The sequence below is a fragment of the Erythrolamprus reginae genome, chromosome 9 (genome assembly GCF_031021105.1).
Source record: "Erythrolamprus reginae isolate rEryReg1 chromosome 9, rEryReg1.hap1, whole genome shotgun sequence".
In the NCBI taxonomy this organism is placed as follows: domain Eukaryota; kingdom Metazoa; phylum Chordata; class Lepidosauria; order Squamata; family Dipsadidae; genus Erythrolamprus; species Erythrolamprus reginae.
The window spans coordinates 38,847,144-38,871,121 of NC_091958.1; the positions used below are offsets into that span (position 1 = coordinate 38,847,144).

The window sequence follows — 23,978 nt, forward strand, 5'->3', positions numbered from 1 at the left end:
TAGATCTGAATGAAATATTCTCATTGAATACTTTGTTCTGTACACATTTGAATGTGTACAACAGCAGGTGAAATTGATTGACAATCAGTGTTGCTTCCTAAGTGGACAGTTTGATTTCATTTATTTAGATCAAGGATGTGTTATTTGAGTGTTCCCTTTAGTTTTTTGAACATTATTATATTACTTTGACTTCTATTTTCAAGACAACCACACCACTTATTCCAGATCTTATACTAGTGTTTCCTTTCTATTTTTTACTTACTTTTTACTTACCTTCCCCTGGGACTAACGAAGCTTCAAATGCTTCATAGCACTTGAAAGAGATCAGGGGGACTGAGACTGATGGAAGTGCAATGACCAGCTTCACTACTGGAAGCCAAGAGAGGGGTAAGAGCACACACCTGTCTTGGAGACAAACTATCCTCCGTCTCACCTTTGGTTCTCAGGTGCCGATTGAGGGTGCCGTGCTCTGCAAAACCCCGGCCGCATTTGTAACATTTGAATGGCTTCTCGCCCGTGTGGTGACGGATGTGGCGCACCAAAGAGCCTTTTTCCCGAAAGCCTTGGCTACAGAACTGGCAGACAAACGGCTTTTCATCCAGGTGTGTTCGGAAATGAACCTGCTGTGCATTCTGTGGGAAAGAAGGGTGAGTCAGCCTGGATTTCAGAACTGACAGCTTTCCAAAATTGATTTTTCAAAACCGATATACTCCCTCCCAAACCCATACAAAATAAAAATGCAATTCAGTTTTAGGACAGAAACTTCCTATCTTCCAGGAGCAAGCGCAAATAATCTTACTGGAACAGGCATCATCAAACACCATTTGGGTTTTTATGGATGGATGGATGGACAGAGAGATAGATACAGTGGTACCTAGATAAGAACCAGGTGTTCAAGATTTTTTTTGCCTCTTCTCAAAAACCATTTTCCACTTACAAACCCGAGCCTCCAAAAATTGTAACCGGATGAGGCAGGGAGAAGCCTCCATGGGGCCTCCCTAGAAAACTCCTGGGAGGAAACAGGGCCAGAAAAGGTGGGGTGAAGTCTTCGTGGGGCCTCTCTAGGAATCTCCTGGGAGGAAACAGGGACGGAAAAGACGGGGAGAAGCCTCCGTGTGGCCTCTCTAGGAGCCGGGGTGGCGCAGCAGGTAGAGTGCTGTACTGCAGGCCACTGAAGCTGACTGTAGATCTGTAGGTCAGTGGTTCAAATCTCGTCACCGGCTCAAGGTTCAGCCTTCCATCCTTCCGAGGTGGGTAAAATGAGGACCCGGATTGTGGGGGCAATATGCTGGCTCTGCTAAAAAGTACTGTTGCTAACAAGTTGTAAGCCGCCCTGAGTCTAAGGAAAATGGCGGCATAAAAATCGAATGAATGAATGAATGAATGACTAAATAAATAAATAAATCTCCTGGGAGGAAACAAGGCCTCCACCCTCCCTGTGGTTTCCCCAATCGCACGCATTATTTGCTTTTACATTGATTCCTATGGGAAAAAATGCTTCTTCTTACAAACTTTTCCACTTAAGAACCTGGTCACAGAATAAATTAAGGTCGTAAGTAGAGGTACTACAGTATATCTAAAAAAACCAAAGTAACATGAAATGGTCATACTTTTCGTCTTGAGAGGGGAGAGAGGTGGGTCAGGTTACAGGAATACAGTGAAAAAAGCCACAATTTTCATGAGATTTCCCCCTTCTGCTTTCTGATAGAAATTAATTAATCAGGGCTGTGATATTAATACTAACATCTAAGATTGATAGGTTCAGCAACAGTTAAGGCCCAAGCCCACAAAGTCTTAGAAAGGTACTAAGCTCCTACCTTGGTCTTGTACCTCTTCCCACATTTGGGGCAAGGATATGGCCGCTCGTCAGAATGCACCCGCCTGTGCCCCTTCACATGTGCAATTGTCTTGTACAGCTTGCCACACTCCCCACAACGAAACCGCCGTTCGTTCACATGGACTTCCTGATGCTTTTTCAGCAAGTATCCTTTGGTGAATTCTTTGCCACACTCATCGCATGTAAAAGATTTGTAGTCTGGGGTGGGGTGGGGTGAGAAACGAAAGGAGACAGAAATAAATTTCTTACAAATGGAAATTCCAGGACTGTTGTCAACTTTAAAGAAGGGTTTCTATTGGCCCGCTCACAAAAGCCTGGCCAAGCAAGCATGACTGCACGACTTACATTCCTCAAAACCAAGAAAAAGGAGTTTCTATGAAGATTCTCAGTCATCCAGTCAGTCATGGTTGTCCCAAAGGTGTTTTTGCAAAAAGGCAACTGAACTTTGTTTTTCCTGGCAGATGTTTCGCTTTACATCCAAGAAGCTTCTTCAGTTCTGACTAAATGGTAGAGAATGGAAGGATTTATATTCCTTGCAGTCATCTGGTCATCAGGACTATTTCTGAGAGTCGTTGAGGCCATCAGAAAGAATGCTAACAACCAGATGGCTGCAAGGAATATAAATCCTTCCATTCTCCACCACTCAGGCAGAATTGAAGAAGCTTCTTAGATGAGAAGTGAAACATTGTCAAGGAAAAACAAAGTAAGTCCAGATACCTGTGGGACAAGACAAGGAACAGTTATCTGATGATAGCTGATTGTTCAAGACTAGCTGGCTGGAGAATTCTGGAAGTTGAAGTCCACAAATCTTAAAGTTGCCAAGTTTAAAGACCTCTGGGTTAGCCCAAGCAAACAACTTACCTATTTAGCTTAACTGTAACACGGTACCTGGTTGCACAGCAACTAGATTTAAAATTAGCAGGCAGATTTTTGAACCAATAGAGGCCAGCAAAACTGCATCTGGATGACCAGGTATTTGGGTATTAAAGCAGGGATCTTAATACTCATCTGGACAAGTTAGATACACAAAGGGCAAAAGCCAGAAATAGGAATTTCAACAGGAACAAATGCAAAGTCCTGAAAGGACTTTGGTAGGAAGCTTCAAGGACACCAAAAAGAAGAAAGGCCTGGGATCTTGGGGGATCATAAGCGAAATAGGAACTTGCAAAGTGATCTAACCACAAGCAAAGGAAATCTGATTGGCTGAATCAACAGATAGAAAGTGTCCAGATCAAAAGAACTTATTGTTCCCCTTTATTCTGCATTGGTTAGACCTCATTTAGAATACAGTACAGGAAGTCCTTGACTTATAACCATAATTGAGTGTGTAATTACAAGTCATGCCAGTCAAGTAAGCAAGTCCTCCTAATTGTATAATTTTTGCAGGGAGCAAATGCCAGTTTCCAAATAATCATAAATTGTGGTCATATAACCAGCGGCTGCAAATGCAGATGAATTGCCAACCATCCAAAATGTGATCGTGTGACCACAGAGCTCTCCTGCCCTCCGCCAGCTGTTGGGACTTTGAATTTGGGGAATGTTGGAACTTCAGTTACCAAGCTCCGATCCCAAGTCAAAGACCATCTGTACATCCAGTTTCGAGCTCCATATTTTAGGAAGGAAATTAATGAACTGGAGCAAGGACCTCCCACTTTGGCAACTTTAAGACTGGTGGGTTATAACTCCCAGAATTCGCTGGCTGGGGAATTCTAGGAATTGAAGTCCATCTGTTTTAAAGTTGCCACTGTTGGAGACCCCTGAACTGGAGCATATCTAGAAGAGAGCAAATAAGATGGTGAAGAGATTGAAAATAAAATAAAATTCAGAGGGGGGTAGGGACTGGAAGTACTGCGTATAGTTACCCTGCAGGGGCTCAAAACTGTCTTCAAGTATCTGAAGAGCTGACAGGTAGAAACAGAACTGAATTAATCAGCTGTTTCAGAAGATGGCATAAGAAAGGATCTGTTTAAATTATAAGAAAGTAGATCTCATCTGGGCACCGTGAAAGTTTACCATGTGAGCTGGTCCGCAGGCTCCCTTCCCTGGACGCATTTAAAGAGGATCTCAGAACCATCCATCAGGAATGCCGCCCTGGACAGGTAAGTATACTAGATCAGGGGTCCCCAACCTTGGCAGCTTTAAGACTCCTCATCCAGCTTGTGGGCTTCAACTGCTGAAATTCTGGGACTTGAAGTCCACAAGTCTGAAAGTTGCCAAGGTTGGAGACCCCTGAATTAGATTGCAACCTTGGTACGTCTATGGAAACTATGAAATGAAGTAACATGAATACTGAAACTGTAATAATAATAATAATAATAATAATAATAATAATAATAATAATAATAATAATAATTTATTAGATTTGTATGCCGCCCCTCTCCGAAGACTCGGGGCGGCTCACAACAAGCGATAAAACAATATTGTACAGGCACAAATCTAATATTAAGAAAAAACTAAAAACCCTATCAATTTAAAAAACCAAACAGCACATACATACCAAACATAAATTATAATAAGCCTGGGGGAAAGGTGTCTCAAATCCCCCATGCCTGGCGGTATAGATGGGTCTTAAGTAGTTTACGGAAGACAAGGAGGGTGGGAGCAGTTCTAATCTCCGAGGGGAGTTGATTCCAGAGGGCCGGGGCCGCCACAGAGAAGGCTCTTCCCCTGGGGCCCGCCAGACGACATTGTTTAGTCGACGGGACCCGGAGAAGGCCAACTCTGTGGGACCTTATTGGCCGCTGGGATTCGTGCGGTAGCAGGCGGTTCCGGAGGTATTCTGGTCCAATGCCATGTAGGGCTTTAAAGGTCATGACCAACACTTTGAATTGTGACCGGAAACTGATCGGCAGCCAATGCAGGCCACGGAGTGTTGTAGAAACGTGGGCGAATCTGGGAAGCCCCACGATGGCTCTCGCGGCTGCGTTCTGCACGATCTGAAGTTTCCGAACACTTTTCAGAGGTAGCCCCATGTAGAGAGCGTTGCAGTAATCGAACCTCGAGGTGATAAGGGCATGAGTGACTGTGAGCAATGACTCCCTGTCCAAATAGGGCCGCAACTGGTGCACCAGGCGAACCTGGGCAAACGCCCTCCTCGCCACAGCCGAAAGATGATGTTCCAATGTCAGCTGTGGGTCGAGGAGGACGCCCAAGTTGCGCACCCACTCTGAGGGGGTCAGTAGTTTCCCCCCCAGGGTAATGGACGGACAGATGGAATTGTCCTTGGGAGGCAACACCCACAGCCACTCCGTCTTGTCTGGATTGAGTTTGAGTTTGTTGACACCCATCCAGTCCCCAACAGCCTCCAGGCACCGGCACATCACTTCCACTGCTTCGCTGACTGGACATGGGGTGGAGATGTACAACTGGGTATCATCCGCATATTGATGATATCTCACCCCATGCCCTTGGATGATCTCACCCAGCGGTTTCATGTAGATATTAAATAGCAGGGGGGAGAGGACCGACCCCTGAGGTACCCCACAAGGGAGAAACCTAGAGGTCGACCTCTGACCCCCCACTAACACCGACTGCGACCGACCGGAGAGGTAGGAGGAGAACCACTGAAGAACAGTGCCTCCCATTCCCAACCCCTCCAGTCGGCGCAGAAGGATACCATGGTCGATGGTATCGAAAGCCGCTGAGAGGTCAAGAAGCACCAGGACAGAGGACAAGCCCCTGTCCCGGGCCCGCCAGAGATCATCCATGAACGCGACCAAAGCAGTTTCCGTGCTGTAGCCGGGCCTGAAACCCGACTGTTGAGGCCCTAGATAATCAGCTTCTTCCAAGGACCGCTGGAGTTGGAGCGCCACCACCTTCTCAACAACCTTCCCCATAAAGGGAAGGTTGGAGACTGGATGGTAGTTATTAAGCATGGCTGGGTCCAGGGAAGGCTTCTTGAGGGGGGGGCGCACAAGTGCCTCCTTATAAGGAGCCGGGAAGGACCCCCTCCCCAAGGAGGCGGTGACAATCTCCTGGACCCAGCTCCGTGTCACCTCTCGACTGGCCGAAACCAACCAAGAGGGACACGGATCCAGTAAGCAGGTGGCAGAACTCACAGCTCCAATGGCCTTGTCCACTTCATCAGGTGTCACCAAGTCAAACTCCTCCCAGACAGATGGACAAAGACGTTTAGCCCCAGTCACCTCGACTGACTCATTGTCAGCCGATACTGCTATGCAATTGGAGTCGAGTTCCGCTCGTATCCGAGCGACTTTATCAGCGAAAAACGAGTTAAATTCCTCAGCACTGCCCTGCAAGGGCTCCCCAACTCCCCCCTGATTTAGAAGGGAGCGGGTCACCCTAAACAGAGCAGCCGGGCGGGATTCCACTGAGCATGGTACGCGCATCTTGCTGCCTTGAGCGCCACTTTGTAAGTCTTAATAAAAGCTCTTACAAGTACAGTCCTTGACTTACAACCACAACAGAGCCCCAAATTTCAGGCGCTGACACGTCTATAAGCGAGTCTTGCCCCAGTTGTTAAGGGAATCACTGCAGTTGTTAAGTTAGTCATGTGATTGCCAAGTGAATGTTGGCTTCTTCATAGACTTTGCTTTGGAAAGTCACAAGGGGTGGTCAAATGACTTGAAGACACTGAAACTGTCATAAATACGGGTCAGTTGCCCAGCCATCCAAATTTTAATCATGTGACCATGGGGGTACTGCAATGATCTAAGTGTGAAAACTGGCCGTTAAAGTCAAATTTTTCAGTGCCATTGTAACTCTGAATGGTCACCAAATGAACAGAAGTTGAGGACTGCCTGTACTGCTTAAAGCAGAGGTGTCAAACTCAATGCCCACGGGCTGCATCCAGACCGTGGGGTGCTTAGATCTGGCCCACAGGGCTGGCCTGGAAAGAGCGAATGACCTTCCCGTCGTCCTCCTGAGCTCCTTTTTCTCTGGTAGAGGGTTCCAGGAGGCCGTTGCAGCCAAAAATGGAACCGCCGAGCCCACTTTCGTTGGCAGAGTGACGCTGATCTGACCATGCCCCCCCAGCCATTCCCCCCCCCCCCAAAGGTCAAACATGAAAAACTCAATGAAATCGAGTTTTTACACCCCTGGCTTAAAAGTATCTTAACATCAACTTCAGCTTTTACACACACAAAGCACACATACACACAAAGGTGCTGTCTTTAGAGAACCCAAGGGAGGACTTTGCCTGCAGGACCCTGGACGAGGAGAAAAATGTCATTTTACCTAGATGTCCACTGATATGGAGGTCGAGACTACTCTGCTCCCTGAAGGTTTCGTTGCAATAAGGGCACGCATGTCGCTTACATTCATGGGTCGCTTCAGGATCTAGCTATGAGACAGAGGGAGCCCAGCATAAATTACTTGTGCATTTGACTGAGAAGTCTTGAATCAACACTCTATGAAGATTACAAGAGAAGGTTAAAGCAAACTCAAGAGTCCCATTCTTATACGCAACCATACCACAACACAACACAGACTATGAAAGACATGTATGGCAGGAAAACAAGAAGGCTGCATTTAAATTAATAAGGGTGAACTTACAGTTTCTATGTGCTCAATTTCCACATATTGCTCTTCACACAATTTCTCAGATGTTTCCACCTCTTTGTTCTTTAACTCCTCAGCAGCTCCAGCAATGCCGTTTTCATTGGATTTGGCACCTTCCTCTATGGAAACTCGCTCAATCACAATTCCAGAATTCCTCATGGCTTCTCGTAATAAGTTCTCATTGTCCTCCTGGTCAGCGGGCAGCTCCTCAAGACTGGACTAAAGGAAATAGGAGTGCAGCAACAATTACTGCTAACGTCAGCATGAACCCCTAAGAAAGAACCATCCTTAAGTCCATTTGCTGAGATAAGTATCATCCACTAAAGTGAAATACAGGAACGCAAAGCCAGAACTGAAATTTGCACGGCAAAATCCCCAAGTCTTTCCCTCCCTTGGGTGCCTCCAGGTGCTGCCCCCACCCCATGCCCAATCCAATTCAAAGATGTTTTTAGAGTGGTCACTCCAAGTGTGAGTTGGCATGCAGCTGTGTTGTTCCCAGCTGGTTGACTTTGGAGCACCATCTCAGGGAGATGCAGGGAATGTTTTGTTGCCCTCAAATCCTCCTCCTTCCCATTCAGTCCCCCTAGAATTCATGGCAGCCATTTTGGCGACAAAGGGCAGCAAAGCACAAGCATGAGATGAGAACTGACAGCTAAGCAGGAAGAAAAAAACATTTTCCTTTAGCTTAGAACAGTGTTTCTCAACCTTGGCCGTTTGAAGATGTGCGGACTTCAACTCCCAGAATTCCCCAGCCACTGGCTTAGAATCCTACAAGGTGCCAAAAGTTGTTCTTTCCGATCAACATTTGTCATTGTCAGGCTGGCTTCGCTCAGAATTTAGGAAAAGTAAAACTCAGAGTCCATTTTGAACTTCAAAAGTGAACTTTACTAAATCAGAAGTGAATGCATCAAAAGAAAAGAAAAGTCTGAGGAAAAAGGCCTGATATTTGCCCATATCAAAGAAACCCCAAATGCCCCCCTTGGCAATTCATCCAATCCCCATTGTCCATCTTCGTCAGGTAGATGCATCTTCACCGGCCCATCATACTTTTGGAATGCACACCACTAACTCACCCCTTATCACCCCTTCTCAGGGGGAACGAAACTCTCTTGGCCTTTACCATAGAAACATAGAAGAATGACGGCAGAAAAAGACCTCCTGGTCCATCTAGTCTGCACTTATACTATTTCCTTTATTTTATCTTAGGGTGGATCTATGTTTATCCCAGGCATGTTTCAATTCAGTGACTGTGGATTTACCAACCACGTCTGCTGGAAGTTTGTTCCAAGCATCTACTACTTTCAGTAAAATAACATTTTCTCACATTGCTTCTGATCTTTAACACCAGAAGAAACAAAACTTACTTGGACTCCTCCAGCAGACTTCCCCCTCCCAAATCCCAAACACTACCCTCGTTTCTCATGGCAGCTAAAGTGTAGTTGAAGGATGAAACACAGTGAGGCTGACAATCATACTTTTGACCTCAGGAACCCTTCAAAATGTGATCCTCCTTCCTAACCTCTGTCTGAGAGTTTTATTTGTCTGGCTTACATTTGAAATGCACTGTCCATCCTTCTCGAGACGAACCTTGAGCAGGGAGTCGCTACTGTGGCCATTCTGGGATACGGAACAGGACAGGATCCCTCGCTTGCCCCGGTGTTACAAGATCATCTTTCCCCCCACAAGAGCGATTGCACTAACCTCTTGTCCCAACGCCTTGGTTTCCGAGACGGGGAGCTCCTGCATCTGGACATGGACTTCATGGAGGACATTCCCTTTTGCATCTGTCACCAAGTGGATTACAGGGGAGGTCTCCACAGACGGAGCTGCCAGCGAGGGGATGGCTTCACTGCTGGAGCTGCTGGCCCCTTAAAAAAATAAAAGGCACATAGCTCAGAGTGCCACCAGCAGCTGAGCTCAAGGGAATGCAAGGCAAGCACTTCATCAGCTCCATCTGGATAACCTGGGCTGCTGTCCTGCCAGAGGACATAAGGCAATCCTGAACCTTCAGGGGATGCTTTCACACAACTATGGTACACCAGTGCTGTTCTATGGTAGAAAAGAGATTAATGCTTGCCTAAAGGCTTATCACATGTTCATGGCAGAATTCTGACAGGGTATGACTCTACCTGAACTATGACAAGGCAAACCCCAAGAGATTTCCCGCTCCAGAGGCCAGGACCCTGCACAAAGTCTGGCTGAGCATGGAAAACTATTTTTTGGTACGGGGTGTTGGGCTGACGAGGGCTAATTTGGGGCCGTGTCTCTTCATGATTCCTTGTTGTATGACTAACCTCTCTGTGCATCAATTTACTGAATAAATAATATAAATAATTCTTATAAATAATAAGATGAATTGGTATAGGTTCTACACTTGCACATCATGCTAAAATCAAATTTTCTGGGTTCACACAACACATTAACAAAAACAACCCAACACACTGTTCACTACAGCAGTGTTTCCCAACCTTGGCAATTTGAAGATATCTGGACTTCAACTCCCAGAATTCCCCAGCCAGAATTCCAAATATTTTCAAGTTGCCAAGGTTGGGAAACACTGCACTACAGTCAGTACATGAATAAAGTGCTCTGCATGACCCAGGGCTTATTTCTATTCTGTTCACTGGCACCAATCAAAATCCTTCACCTTTTGTGTGTGTGTGTGCTATTTATTGCCTTGCTAATCCAGAAGGCCGTGGCAACGTGCTTCCTGAACCTAAAGCCTGCTTCCATGGCATAATTAGGTGTGATTAGGACGGCCAGTTCTTTCACCCCTGTTATGGAAACTGGCCGAAAACAAACCCTCCGAAGTCCACTTCTGGCGTAGAGATCGATGGCTCTGGGTAGACAAGAACCAGATGGTTTATGGGGTTTTCAGAATATAGTGCTACCTCTACCTATAAACGCCTCTACTTACGGACTTTTCTAGATAAGATCTGGGTGTTCAAGATTTTTTTTGCCTCTTCTCAAGAACCCTTTTCCACTTACAAACCCAAGCCTCTGAAACTGTAAACGGAAAAAGCAGGTAGAAGCCTCCGTGGGGCCTCTCTAGGAATCTCCTGGGAGGAAACAGGGCCCGAAAAGGTGATGAGAAGCCTCCGTGGGGCCTCTCCAGGAATTTCCTGGAAAGAAACAGGGCCGGAAAAGGCAGGGAGAAGCCTCCTTTGGACCTCTCTAGGAATCTCCTGGGAGGAAACAGGGCTAGAAAAGGCAGGGAGAAGCCTCCGTGGGGCTCTTCAGGAATCTCCTGGGAGGAAACAGGGTTGGAAAAGACGAGAAGCCTCCGTGGGGCCTCTCTAGGAATTTCCTGGAAAGAAACAGGGCCGGAAAAGGCAGGGAGAAGCCTCCGTTGGACCTCTCTAGGAATCTCCTGGGAGGAAACAGGGCTAGAAAAGGCAGGGAGAAGCCTCCGTGGGGCTCTTCAGGAATCTCCTGGGAGGAAACAGGGTTGGAAAAGACGAGAAGCCTCCGTGGGGCCTCTCTAGGAATCTGCTGGGAGGAAACAGGGCCGGAAAAGGCGGGGAGAAGCCTCTGTGGGCCTCTCTAGGAATCTCCTTTGAGGAAACAGGGCCTCCACCCTCCCTGTGGTCTCCCCAATAGCACACATTATTTGCTTTTACATTGATTCCTATGGGAAAAATTGCTTCTTCTTACAAACCCTTCTACTTAAGAACCTGGTCACGGACAGAATTAAGTATCTAAGTAGTGGTACCACTGTACATGTTCAATCCAAATGGATCTATTTCATCCATGATCTGCCCCATGTTGTCTCTTGCCACCAATATCCAGGATTCACTTCATTAGAGTAGATCAGGGCTGTCAAACTCAATTTCATTTGAGGGCAGCATCAAGGTTGCTTGACCTCAGGGGGTATGGTGAGTGTAGCCGAAGTGGACATGACCAGCCTGATGTCACTTGTGTTGGGGGCACCTCTGGTGGACTAGGCAGGGCTGGGGGGGGGATCAATTGTCTCCAGAGGAGGACGGTGAGACCAGAGAGTGCCAAACCCTTGTCCTCCAGAGGAGCCTTGCCATCGAGAGCCTTGCCCCTGGATGGCAGCAGAGGGCAAGCAAGTTTGTTTTATTAGCACTCTGCCAATGAAAATAGAGCTTGGGAGGGCCGCATGCACCCCCCCCCCCCCAAAAGCTCTGTTTTCAGCTGTGACAGCCTTTTGCAGTACTGCGCCAGTGAAAACAGCCTCCACCAGGTTGTAGACCAGTGCCTGGATCAGGCTGGATCTGACCTCCTGGCCTTGAATTTGACACCCCTGCTGTAGATGTCCAAGTTTTAATTTTATTTATTTCTTTATTTTCTTTATTGTATTTATATGCCGCTCACTCCAAACAGACTCTGAACGGCATATAAATTAATTCTCTAACTCCTCCTTTCATTCTGAATACCACCATAATATGACTTTTCTATCAGGTATTATACTAATCAGGGAGTTTTCCTTTTGTGAATTAATATTTCCTCATTTAGTGATATTCCACTGAATTATGGCATAAATGATTCCTGTAAATTATTGCTGCATAAACCTTCGGTGCCCATCCTCCCCTCATGCCAAAGTGTATCAATTCTATTCCTTTCCCCCAAAGGCAAGGCAGACACACCTTGCAAGCCATAGGGATAAGAGCAGGGCAGGCCCTGAGCTTTTTCACTGACCTGAGACGACATCCTCTTTACTAACAACTATTTCTTTGTTCATATTGAAGCGGATTTTCTCAGTGCATGGCGTCAGGGACTTCAAATGTCGGGTCAAGGCTCCCGATTCCCGGAAGCTTTTCCCACATTTCTTGCACTTGTAAGGACGCTCATCTAGAGAAACCAAAGGAAAGTTGTTGTTATTATTATTTATTAGATTTGTATGCCGCCCTTCTCTGAAGTTACCATGTGGAGGAACGTGGCTCCACGGCCTCTAGATGAAGTTTCTGCTGCCAATCCTTCAAAAACAGAGAGACTGGCTGCGAGGCCTATATATAGCTTTTCAACAGGAGGAGCATAGAGGACAAGGTAATGCTTAAGGACAGGGAATTAATCCTGGAATCCTTTTATGCAAATCCCTCATTCGAGCTGTTCAAGTGCCATCTAACCCCCAATGTCTTCCCCAGGGCTCTTAGTTCTACTTTTGAAAGTTGCTTAATAACTGAGTCACTACATACAGCCAACCAAGTCTGCTCCTTACCTGTGTGACGGCGATGGTGTCGGATCAGAGAGCCCTTGGTCCTGAAAGATGTCCCGCATAACTTACACTCATAGTCCTTCCTGCTGCTGTGAGTGATCATGTGAGCCTTGAGAATGCTGGCCTGGAACCAAAGGATACAAAGGTTTGTTGTGCTGCCAGACACAGTGTTAGTTTTAAGCACGTGACACTTCAAACTATAACGCTGCTGCCTTTTCTTACCCAGAGACCAACAATTGTTATGTCTCCATAGCATCATCTTCCTTATCATTTATCTAATAGCACCATGAGCATTGCTCAAATTCTTAACGTACCGTCTTAAAGGTCTTGTGGCACAGTTCGCAGATGTAACGACCTTCCTTATTAACCAGCAATTTAACTTTGATAAGTTCCAGAGAAGCACCTCCTGGATCATTCTCAGTAATTCCACCGTCTTCATCGCTGTGGCCGTTGGGGCTTTCAAAGACATGATCTTCACCTACAACAACCTCCTTGATTTGCCCACTACCTGCAAAGAGGCCAGTTAGATTCTTTATAGGAGATCATGTTCCATTACCTTCTATTGGTACTTTTTGGGTGGCCGAATTGGATACACCCCCATGGTGGAGTGGTTTCTGCCATTAAATTCAACACTGAAGGAACAGGAAGGGTTCTGTCAGTAAAGAAGCACCTCAATGCAATGTTCATATTCATTTACTCTGGATCACATCAAAATATATTATGAGTCCACAAATAACTTTCTGTGAATCCACCAATACATTTCATCTCATCTAGCAATCAGATATTATTCTGTATTCTCAAGAGCATTCTTGAGCATGATGCTCAAATTTTAGGAGGAGGAAAGCACCTGGATGACTCCTACTCATTCATTCCACTTTAATCATAAAACGTTGACACATCTTTTCTAAATTAAAAAGCTTTAAATCTTTATTTTTCTTCAGGGAAAAGTAATCATGTTGTTTTCTCCAGTTCCTGATAACCTTAGGTCAATATAGATTTATAGAACTACTTTAAGATATTATTTATCTTAACAATTCGTAGCCTGACATTTTCCTTTTCACTGCACTTTATGTGAAGTACATGTTTTTATTTAACCTTCAGAGGACCTGACTTTTGATCATTATCTTTATTCAAAACAATGGAAAAGTACTGAGTTGTACAAATTGCTGCACAGAGTACCACATCATTTATCTTTTAATCCATTACTGCCAGCACTGATTGACAGCAGCACCGTTTCAAGAGGATTCCTTCCTAATACTTGGAGATGCCAGGAACTAAATCTGGGATCTTCTGCACGAAAAGCACTATTTCTTCCTCCATTATACACTTCCCCTTAAACTCTTGCAGTAGACTTATTGATTGCCTAAAATAACTTTAAGTGGCTGGTGGACCTACCTACAATTTCAGGTACACTGCCGACTTCTTCTGTTATTGGAGCTGCTTCAACAACTATATGAGCTACAGTTATAGGTGCTTCCACTGACGAAATCACCTGATGGAACAAATGGAGCTTTAATATGAAAATAACCTCTTATGGTAGGGATGTTCCAAAATATTTTTAAATAGAATTTACAATGTTGGAAGCTGTAAAAGACAGCATCGCCCATAATGCCTTATGCTAATATTCCTTCTAGGACTCAACTGAGCCTACAGAAAGCTGCAATTTATCCAGCTTGCAAACACCCCCCCCCCCCTTGTTCCTAGCCAGATCAAATGCAGAACTAAGATGCCGCTTTGAGAAACTTGCCTGGGCTGCTGCTGCTGGGGTTGCTTCCTGAGGTCTCTGGCAAAGTTTCTGAAGCTTGTGCTGCACAAATTCTTCCAAAGAAGTGAACTCGGATTGGCAGCGGCCACATTTGTGCCTGTCATCTTCATCTAGAAGGTAAGAAAATAAGGACCACTTGTCACACTTTTAAGACAGTGTTAAAAGGAGATCCCCAAATATAGCCAACCACAGCAACTGCATTCATTCCAATGTTAGTATTTACAGGCTCGGGATAATAAAACAGCAACAGCAGTTTTAAACAATTGTCAGTCATTCCACAGCAAAACACAGAGGCAGTAACTCTAAAAGAGCATCTTTTAAAGACAAGAAGAGCGATCAAGATCCTGCCTAAACAATCAGAAAAGCTGGCACTGGAACAGTTACTGCCAGGCTGGGATTCAGTCTCCACAAAGGGATGCCTGAGAAATGGGTGGCACAGTGGTTAGAGTGCAGCACTCCAGGCTGCTATCTGTAATTCAGCAGTTCAAATCTCACCACCACAAGACTGACTCAGCCTCAACCTTCCGAGGTGGGTAAATGAGGACCCACTTTGTTGGGGACAATATACTAATTCTATAAGCCGCTTATAGAGGGCTGTAAAAGCACTATGAAGCGATATATAAGTCTAAATGCTATTGCCAGCCACCACTATACAGCTCCAAAAAGCGGCGGAAGAGCTCCCTCTCCCTCCTCCAACTGGACAGCCATGGGTCAGAAACAGTCTAGCTCTCCTGCCAGAGCGGGGGTTGGACTAGATGACCTCTCCAAGGTCCCTTCCAACTCTTGTTACTGCTCCATTCCTGGCACCTGTACTTAAAAGGCAGAAGGGCCTCCCTACCCACCTTGGAAGCCTCTCCTGTCGCGGCTCCATCCACCCAAGAGAAGAGCCGCCGTCCCCTATTCCCAGGGAGGGGCCCGCCTGCCTGCGCTCCCTCCTTCCGTCCCCACAACACCCCTGCGAGGTTGGCCGGCCGCCGCAGAGAGCGCTGAGCAACCCTCCCAGTTCGACGGACCGACATCCCGGCTCCAGGAAGCTTCCATGTATAGATGGGCCCGGCCTGACGTGGGCGGGAGGCACCTCCGCCTCTCCTAGGAACAGGCCCGTCCCTACGGCGAAGACGAGGCGCCGCTTCTCTCGGAGGCCCTGAAAGGGAGCGACCCCTCCCCCGCCTGCCTGCTTCCCTCCGGTACCTTCTTCTTCGAAAGGCGTCGGGAGGCTGAGGAAAGCGGCGGCGGGAAACTGAGGGAGCCCGACCGCCGCCTCAGCAGCGTCCTGGCGTCCCCGTGGCCCAGCTGCCGTAAGCCCCGCCGGCCCAGCGCCCGTTGCCATCGCGGCTTCCATGTCGCAAGGCGCCGCAACCACCAAGATGGCGCCTTTACGGCCGTGTCGTCATAACAACGGGACGGCGCCGCGGGGGGGCGGCGGGGGACTCGCTCGAGACTCTCGTCGCAGCCTCGGCGGGCAGGCGCGGGCGCGCAGGCGCTCAGCCAACGGGAAGACGAGCTCGGCTCACCTGTGGGGGGCGGAGCCTGCGCGGCGTTAACAGCCAACGGCTGGCGGAGGGCGGGACGGCTAACCTCTCCGCTCGGCCAACCGACGCGCGCTTCTCCCCAAGCAACCAATCAACGGATTTCCGGAGGCTTCGCCGAAGCCCTGGCGCGCGGGCCAGCAGGGGGCGGGGTCTCCCGAGGGGCAGTACATCCTTCCAGCCAATCAGTGCGGGCGCAGCTCGTGAGGCGCGGTGCGATGGCGGCCAAGGAGTGCCGGCGGCTGGACGCGGCGTTGGCCCGGCAGCTGCTTTCCCAGACGGAGGCGGTGCTCTTCGACTGCGACGGCGTGCTGTGGCGGGGCGAGGCGGCGTTGCCCGGCGCGGCCGAGACGCTTCACCGGCTGGAAGCGGGCGGCGCCAAGCGGCTGTGCTACGTCACCAACAACTCCTCGCGGACGCGTCAGGCCTACACCGAGAAGCTGCGGCGCCTGGGCTTCCCGCCCGCCGAGCCGAGCCAGGTCTTCGGCTCAGCCTATTGCGCCGCGCGCCACCTTAGCCGCGCGCTCCCGCCGGGCGGGGCCGCCTACGTGCTGGGCGGACCGGCGTTGAGCGCGGAGCTGGAGGCGCTGGGCGTGGCGCACCTGGGCGTCGGCCCCGCCCCGGAGCCCGGCTCCGACCACTTCGGCGCGCGCGCCCCTCTGGACCCCGCCGTGCGCGCCGTCCTGGTGGGCTACGACGAGCACTTCGCCTACGGCAAGCTCTGCACGGCGCTGCGCTATCTGTTGCGGGGCGACGGCGACGGGCGCGGCTGCCTCCTGGTGGGCACCAACCGTGACAACCGGCTCCCGCTTGAGGGTGGCAGCGCCGTGCCTGGTACGTGGGGTCGCGGCCCGCAACCTCCGCTGGGTGGCTGCACCGGCCCGCCCGCCTTTGCAATCCCCTGGGAGCCGAAAAAGGTGGTTTGGAGGAGGCAGGGGGTGCAGGTAGACGGGGCGGGGTAGTTCTTAGCGACTCGTGCAGGTATTCCTCGACTTATCACCCTTTATGGTGCTAAGACAGACCCTAGTTTTGCCCCATATTTATTATTATTTGTTATTGTTTATTATTATTTATTAGATTTGTATGCCACCCCTCTCCCAATACTCAGGGCAGCTCACAGGATACAATATAAAACAGTGAATACAAAAACAAATCTAATTAAAGAACTACGTAAGCTAAAACCCCAGTACAGTGATACCTCGTCTTACGAACCCCTCATCGTACGAACTTTTCGAGATACGAATCCGGGGTTTAAGATTTTTTTGCCTCTTCTTCTGTACTATTTTCACCTTACAAAGCCAAGCTGCCACTGCTGGGATGCCCCGCCTCCAGACTTCTGTTGCCAGCAAAGCGCCTGTTTTTGCGATGCTGGGATTCTCCTGCTGTATTCCTCTGCAGCATCACAAAACATGGAAGTCCGGAGGTTTCCCATAGAGGGGAGCCTCAGGGGAATCCCAGCAGTGCAAAAACGGGTGCTTCGGCTGGCAGAAGGGGTGAGTTTTGGGCTTGCACGCATTAATCACTTTTCCATTGTTTCCTCGTCCTGGAACAAATTAAGTTCGTAAGACAAGGTATCACTGTATTATTAAAATCGATCAAACAATTTAATCGCCACCATACATCACATTTATTGGCCAGGGGGTCTAGATCTAATTTCCCCAAGCTTGGTGACATAAGTGAGTCTTGAGACTCTTGGGGAAGGCAAGGAAGGTGGGGGCAGTGCGAATCTGTCTGGTTGACGGGACAGGGAGAAGGCCGACTCCGTGGGACCTGACCAGCCGCTGGGATTCATAGGGCAGAAGGTGGCCCCGTAAGTAATTTGGCCCGATGCCATGTAGGGCTTTGTAGGTCATTACCAACACTTTGATATCAGCAACCAATGCAGTCTGCATTGACTTTCCTTGCCACTATTTATTTATTTATTTGAATTTTAATGCCGACCAACTCCCTAGGACTCTGGGCAGCTTACAACCAAACAACACCCCCCATACACAAAATATTTAAAATATTAAAACCCCTTAAGAACAATTGAAAAGCCACATTTTAGAACAGTTAAAACCATGCATGTCATTAGTGGCTGGATCATAGTAATGTGCCATCAGATCAACGGCCCAGGCCTGTCAGAAAAGCCAGGTCTTTACAGCTTTTCGGAAGGCAAGTAGGGTGGGGGGGTGGTGGTAATCTGGGTCCCAGGAAGTAGCTGTTTCCAGAGAGTCAGGGCAGCCACAGAGAAAGCCCTCCCCCCGCAGGCCCGCCAGCTGACACTGTTTAGCTGACAGGACCCAGAGAAGACCAACTCTGGGCCCCTATCGGTCGCTGGGAGCTGTGTGGTAGAAGGTGGTCTCAAAGATAGTGTCGTTGTTAAGTGCAATCATTGCACTTGATAAATTACCTGGGGGTGGTTAAGTGAATCTGGCTTCCCCCTTGACTTTGCTGGTCAGAAGGTTGCAAAGGGTGACTACGGAACACTGCAAGAGTCCTAAAGGTGAGTCAGTTGCCAAGCCTCTGAAATTTGATCAGGTGACCATGGGAATGCTGCAGTGGTCAGAAGTGTGAAACATAGCTGTAAGTCATTTCATTCAGGGCCTGTTGTAACTGAACGGTCACTAAGCAAACAGTTGTAACTCAAGGATTACCTGTACTTGGAACACCACCCCCACCCTGGAAGCCTGCTAACTTGGCTCAGATAACTGAGGCTCTGCAAGGTCACATCGCTTGCCTTCCTGCCTGTAAAATCTTAGGTTGATCCTGGTGACTTAGTCACTAAACTTAATCCTGAGAGTGAAAGGCATAACAATCGCTAAACAACCTTGTACTAATTATACCGGGAATAGAGTTTTGCAGAACTGCTGGTGGAAGCTGCATACTGCCCCACCCCAAGCAGGAAAGGCCTCATTCTTGGGTCCTGGACTAAAGCCAGGTATACAGTAATAATCATGTATTGTTATTTAATTGGTTTGTATCCTGCTTTTCTATCCAATGTCCATGATGTTCAAATATAAGTAAATGCCATTTAGAATGACTTTTAGTCTAATAGATGGGGCATTTTACAAGTCATCCTGTCCCAGTTCCACAATTTGTGTTGGTATAAAACAGAGTTCTTCAAACTTGGCAACTTTAAGACTTTAGCTGGCGGGAGAATTCTGGGAGTTAAAGTCCACAAGTCTTAAAGTTGCCAAGTTTGAAGACCTCTAGAGCAGGGGTCGGGAACCTATGGCTCGCGAGCCAGATATGGCTCTTTTGATGGCCGTATCTGGCTCGCAGACAGGACTCCTGCCTGTCTATGGGATAATGGGGGGGGGCGGGCCCGGCGCTTCTGCTGCTGAGCCCAGTCTTCTCCCGGTGGCTTTCGACTCCTCCCGCCGAGGAGCTGCAAGGCTGGCCTCGGCTCCCCTTCCCTAAACCCCCGCCAGCCCCCTCCTTCCCTTCCCACCCTGCCCACCTTCCCCGAGGCGTCCCTTGCCCATCATCCCCTGCCGGCCAATGGGGCAGCGGGACTGCTAGATGGGCAGCTCTTCCGGCGAGGGTAGTCCTCCGCCCGCACAGAAAGCATCCTCCCTCACACCCAGCGCCGGCTCCATTCTTCTCGCCTTTTTCCCGCCTTCCGTCTTTGGGGCACAGCAGGACAGCGCCGAAAACCGCGGCATCGAGCAGAAGCCGGGGGACAGCTGCGAGCGGGAGCCCCAGGAGGGAAGTACCGGCAGCGCCCCGCCCAGCTGAAGCTTCACTGGCGTCGGCAAGTGTCCTTTGTGGCCCGGTGGGGGGGGGGGGGGAGCTGCAGCGGCCGTAGGCAGTCATAGGGAGATGGCGGCGGCGAGAGGGAGCTCCAGCTGGGCTGGGGGTTCGGGGGGGCCATGAACGCCGCCCGGAGCCAATGGCTTCTTTTGGGCTTACTTGAATTCCTGCTGCTGGTAAGCGCGCGCGGGTGGCCGGGTGGGAAGGGCGAGGCGCGAGGGGGAGGCAAGTGGAGAAGCGGCGAGAGAGAGAAGTGGACCAAAAGAAAGAAAAGGGAAAGAGAGGGAGGGAAAGAGAAATGGAGAGGAAGGAAGGAGGGAGGGAGGGGAGGGAGGGAGAGAAGGAAGGAAGAGAAAGGAGGGTAGAAAGAGAGGGAGAGAGAGAGGAGAGAGAAAGGAAGAGGAGAGATAGAAAGGAAGAGAGAAAGAAAGAGGGATAGAAAGAGAGAGAGAGTGAGAGATGCTCAGTGAGCCTTTCTTTGAAGTTGCCTTTCTTTCTTTCTTTCTTTCTCTTTCTCTCTTTCTCTCTTGCTCTTTCATTCTTTTTTCTTTCTCTTGCTTTCTTTCTTTCTCTTTCTTTCTCTCCTTCCTTCTCTCCTTCCATTTCTTTCATTCCCCCTCTCTATTTTTATTTCTCTTTCATTCTTTCTTTCTCTCTTTCTTGCTTTCTTTCTTGCTCTTTTTCTTTCTCTCTTTTACCTTCCCTTCCTCTATTTCTTCTTTTCTTTCTCCTTCCTACCTTCTTCCCTCCCTCCCTTCCTTCAGTCCTTCCTCTCTTACTCTCCCCTTTCATAAGTTTCCTTGCTTCCTTCCTCTGTTCCTGTCCCTTCCCCCTTTCTTTCTTTCTTTCTTTCTTTCTTTCCTTCCTTCCCTCCCTCCATTTCTTGCTTTCCTTCTCCTTCCTCCCTTGTTTCCTCCCTCATTCCCTTCTTTCACTCCTTCTTCTCTTACTCTCCCCTTTCACACCTTTCCTTGCTTTCTTTGCACCCTTCCTCTGTTCCTGTCCCTTCCCTCTTTCCTTCCTTCCTTCCCACCCTCCGTCCATTCATTCACCCATTCCTCTCTTGATCGCCCCTTTTACCATTCCTTCCTTCCTTCCTTCCGATGTGGGCCTGGGCCAGCAGAGTAGTTTGCTTTTGCACCCCGTCTCGAGCTCCCTTGGTGCCAACCCGGCCCTCCCCACTTCAGAGAGAAGGGGGAGAAAGAGAGAGAGAGAAAGAGAAAGAGAGAGATAAAAAGAGAAAGATAGAGGGAGGGAGAGAAAGAGATAGAAAGAGACAAAGAGAGGGGGAGAGAAAGAGAGAGAGAAAGAAAGAGAGAAAGGGAGATACGTACGGCTCTCGCGGAATTATATTTCAAAATATGTGGCGTTTACGGCTCTCTTAGCCAAAAAGGTTCCTGACCCCTGCTCTAGAGTGTCTCTGATCTGAACCCTTAATACTCATCACATAATAGAAATGGGCCTCTTTCCACAGAGACATAAATTCTGGGTCGTCCTGAAGCCTGTTTCTCTGTTGCGTTGTGGCTTTTTCATTGCTCAGCTGATGTTCAGAATAATAATTTGGTCACATCTTATATATGCACTTCCTTCTGGTGTTGCCATCACTCCCTGGATGTGGAGATGTGCTGGCTTTGGACCTGAAGCCGAAAAAGTCCTTCTGAGCAAGGACCCCACTTCTACACTGCCTCCAAATTTAAAAAGGCATATTTTCTGGGATTGCATGGTGGCCGTGAGATCGGACAAAGCAAAGGTGATGCAAACAAATGTTGCTTCAATTTTGGGCCTGAAAGGGTAGGACATCTCCAACGTCTGCCAAATGGGGTTTTTCCCCATTAGCAAAGTAAAGACCAAGTTGTATGGCTTGCTCAGATTTGCCCCAGTTCCTCACTAGTCTTCGGAGAGGGGCGGCATACAAATCTAATAAATTATTATTATTATCATTATTATTATCAATTATTATTATTATTATTTGCCCATTCCCTGCCTTTGCCTGCTGATTTCTTCCATCTTTTATTTATTTTATTTTTTGTCTTCCTTTAGGGACGGGCTGCCTGGTCAAAGCAGTGGAGACAGCTGCAGAGAGGGAGGCCTTCATTGTGGGAAAGCCGAGCCGCTTCATGTTTGAGTGTGTGGCCAGCGAGTTTAAGATTAACCCAGCACGCACAATCATGGTTGGTGACCGCCTGGACACAGACATCCTCATGGGCAACACCTGCGGCTTGACCACCCTCCTCACTCTCACTGGGGTCACGACACTGGATGAGGTCAAGGGCCACCTCACCAGCGGCTGTCCTGAGCGCAGAAACCTGGTCCCTGATTACTACGTGGATAGCATAGCAGACCTCCTCCCTGCTCTCTCCGATTAAGGAAGGGAGATGTTCCACCCCAAGCCACCCGCAGTCTCTCTTCAGGCTGGTAGTGTTTTCTAAGTTACTGCGGTGCACACAATTGCTGCTTGCAAAAGTAAGATGATTTTCGTGCGCAACATTCAAATTGAGTTCTCTGTTTACAAATTCCTGTTTAAAAAATGCACTTTGAAAGAAAGAGGGAAGTATGTGTGTATGTATCTATCAGCTTTCAGACACATCAAACTGTCTGGCTGGTGTTCAGGTATCAGGGTGGAGACTGAGCAGGCTTCTGTTTAAACCTTGCACTGTGGTGTTTTGTAATGCAATCTTTGGAAATTCAGGGAATTGAGCAGTTTTAAGGGCAGCTGCTCTGGTATCTGAGACTTGATTTTAAGGTTGGTTTTTATGATTACTTGGGTTCCGGCTCAGTTATTTCAGGGAAATGGAAATCGGTTTTTTATCCATTCACAATGTTTTTGCTCCTGCCCAGTGGCATTTGCACTGCTTTATATGCAAAACAAGAATTACACCATCAGGCTTCATATGTTTCTTTAGAATTTCTGTTTACGGTACCTATTTTAAAAACATGTTGCAGATTGGTTTTATTGGTCAAGAAGTATGTAAAAAAGTCCACCAGAGTGAATTGTATTTGAAATATTTGAGTAACTGTCAGGATAGAATGCTGAGTTCATTTGTCAGTAGGAGTTCTTCATATCACAGTGAATTTACTAGCATTTTGTTCTTCAATATCATAAATTGTGAGCTGCCCTGAGTTTTCAGAGAAGGGCGGCATACAAATCTAATAAATAATAATAATAAATAAATGCAGGGTTTTTTTTTTCTAAAGCCATGTTGAAGTCAGTGTTGATGAAGCAACTATATTAACATATTTAGTGCTTCCCGTTGAAATCTTGTGGGTTAATGATAAAACACAAGAAAAATCTTTTGCAAATCTATCTTGGTATATGAACCATTTTTGCCTTGTTGATCTGCAGTAAACATGATTGCACTTTTCAAGTGCTCAGGTAGTTTTCTTCTAGCAGAATCAGTTGCCAGATTGTCAGCTTTAAAAAGTATGTAAACAAAGACTTTTAAAAAATGGGAACCGAGGAAAGGTACTTCTTCTTTTTGCTTGAAATGTATTTCATTTATCTTGCGTTATTGGCATTTTCAGTATTGAGGGTGCTTGAAGTTTCTCATTTTTTCATATAGCAATAATTGCGTTATCTATAACGGAAGAAATTCTGTGATTATGTTAATCTCTTCACCTCTTTTGAAGTGCTGAAAAATAGATTATTATGCCTTCAAATAATTTTTCTCTGTTTTTTCTTTTAAATTTATCAGCTTTTCCTTTGCAAGACTAAAATATTGTTCTCTTGATTATGTAAACTCTGTGAACCAATTTTTTTTTTTTTTTTACATCTCTTGAGAGGACTTGTTCTGAGACAGTTCCAGAGAGATTCAGGTCTGTGTCAAATCTACATTAAATGCTTGGGTAGTCGAAGCAGTTGTTCAAAGTAGCTAGGCACAAAGTGGAACTGGCCATCTGCTTTCATGGTATCTTTTCTTAACAAAGCTGCACTGTCAAATTCTCAAGCAGGCACTGTAAAACTGTTACTTATCTTCAATCCAGACCTTGAGCCATATTAAACATAACTCTTGCTTGCTTTTTGTGTGTCTGCTCTCTTCATTTTATACTAAAAGAAAACTTTTTTCCCTTAAAAGTATTTTAAATGGGCCATTCTTTGTCAAGTGGACCAGGTGGAATTGAAGCCTTATTTGAAAAGAAACCATCACAAAAACAACATATATGATAGAAAAAAATGTGCTCTTTCTATTGAAATAAAAATGAAGATGATTGAAGGTGAGAAAGCAGAGAGTGATAGAAAAAAACTTGCTCTTTCTGATGAAGATGATTGAAGGTAAGGAAACAGCTTTCTGTTTTCTCACCTTCAATCATCTTCATTTTTATGTCGTTTGAAAGACCACAATTTTTTTTCTATCATATGTGTTGTTTTTGTTATGGTTTCTTTTCAAATAAGGCTACAAACATCAGTGAAGTGGA

The 23,978-nt window shown here is 47.3% G+C and overlaps 2 protein-coding genes across 5 annotated transcripts in view; one reads left to right on the forward strand and one right to left on the reverse strand.

Moving 5' to 3' along the window:
• The window catches only part of E4F1 (E4F transcription factor 1), a 21,996-nt gene extending 5,656 nt beyond the window's left edge, over positions 1–16,340 (reverse strand). Inside the window, exons 1-11 of one of the 4 annotated variants that reach the window (XM_070760880.1) lie at positions 15,493–15,706; positions 14,284–14,411; positions 13,932–14,028; positions 12,851–13,044; positions 12,540–12,660; positions 12,020–12,172; positions 9,059–9,225; positions 7,352–7,576; positions 7,034–7,139; positions 1,818–2,035; positions 434–632 (exon numbers count right to left, since the gene is read on the reverse strand). In XM_070760880.1, the coding sequence (XP_070616981.1) occupies positions 434–632; positions 1,818–2,035; positions 7,034–7,139; positions 7,352–7,576; positions 9,059–9,225; positions 12,020–12,172; positions 12,540–12,660; positions 12,851–13,044; positions 13,932–14,028; positions 14,284–14,411; positions 15,493–15,643 (1,759 nt within the window). In that variant the 5' untranslated portion in view covers positions 15,644–15,706. Of the gene's footprint in view, positions 1–433; positions 633–1,817; positions 2,036–7,033; positions 7,140–7,351; positions 7,577–9,058; positions 9,226–12,019; positions 12,173–12,539; positions 12,661–12,850; positions 13,045–13,927; positions 14,029–14,283; positions 14,412–15,492; positions 15,707–15,815 lie in introns of those variants that run through there. The other 3 variants (XM_070760879.1, XM_070760882.1, XM_070760881.1) reach the window with 3 other exon arrangements.
• On the forward strand, positions 16,016–23,581 carry PGP (phosphoglycolate phosphatase). The gene is made up of 2 exons (XM_070760891.1): positions 16,016–16,664; positions 21,606–23,581. Exons 1-2 carry the CDS (start codon positions 16,049–16,051, stop codon positions 21,929–21,931), a joined length of 942 nt encoding a protein of 313 aa, XP_070616992.1. The 5' UTR covers positions 16,016–16,048; the 3' UTR covers positions 21,932–23,581.
• The last annotated feature ends 397 nt before the right edge of the window (positions 23,582–23,978 follow it).

Excerpts from the sequence above, each read along its gene's own strand:
- PGP (XM_070760891.1), top strand. The coding sequence starts at position 16,049 with ATGGCGGCCAAGGAGTGCCGGCGGCTGGACGCGGCGTTGGCCCGGCAG. Across the intron at positions 16,665-21,605 it reads GGGTGGCAGCGCCGTGCCTG|GGACGGGCTGCCTGGTCAAA; the intron begins GTACGTGGGGTC and ends GTCTTCCTTTAG.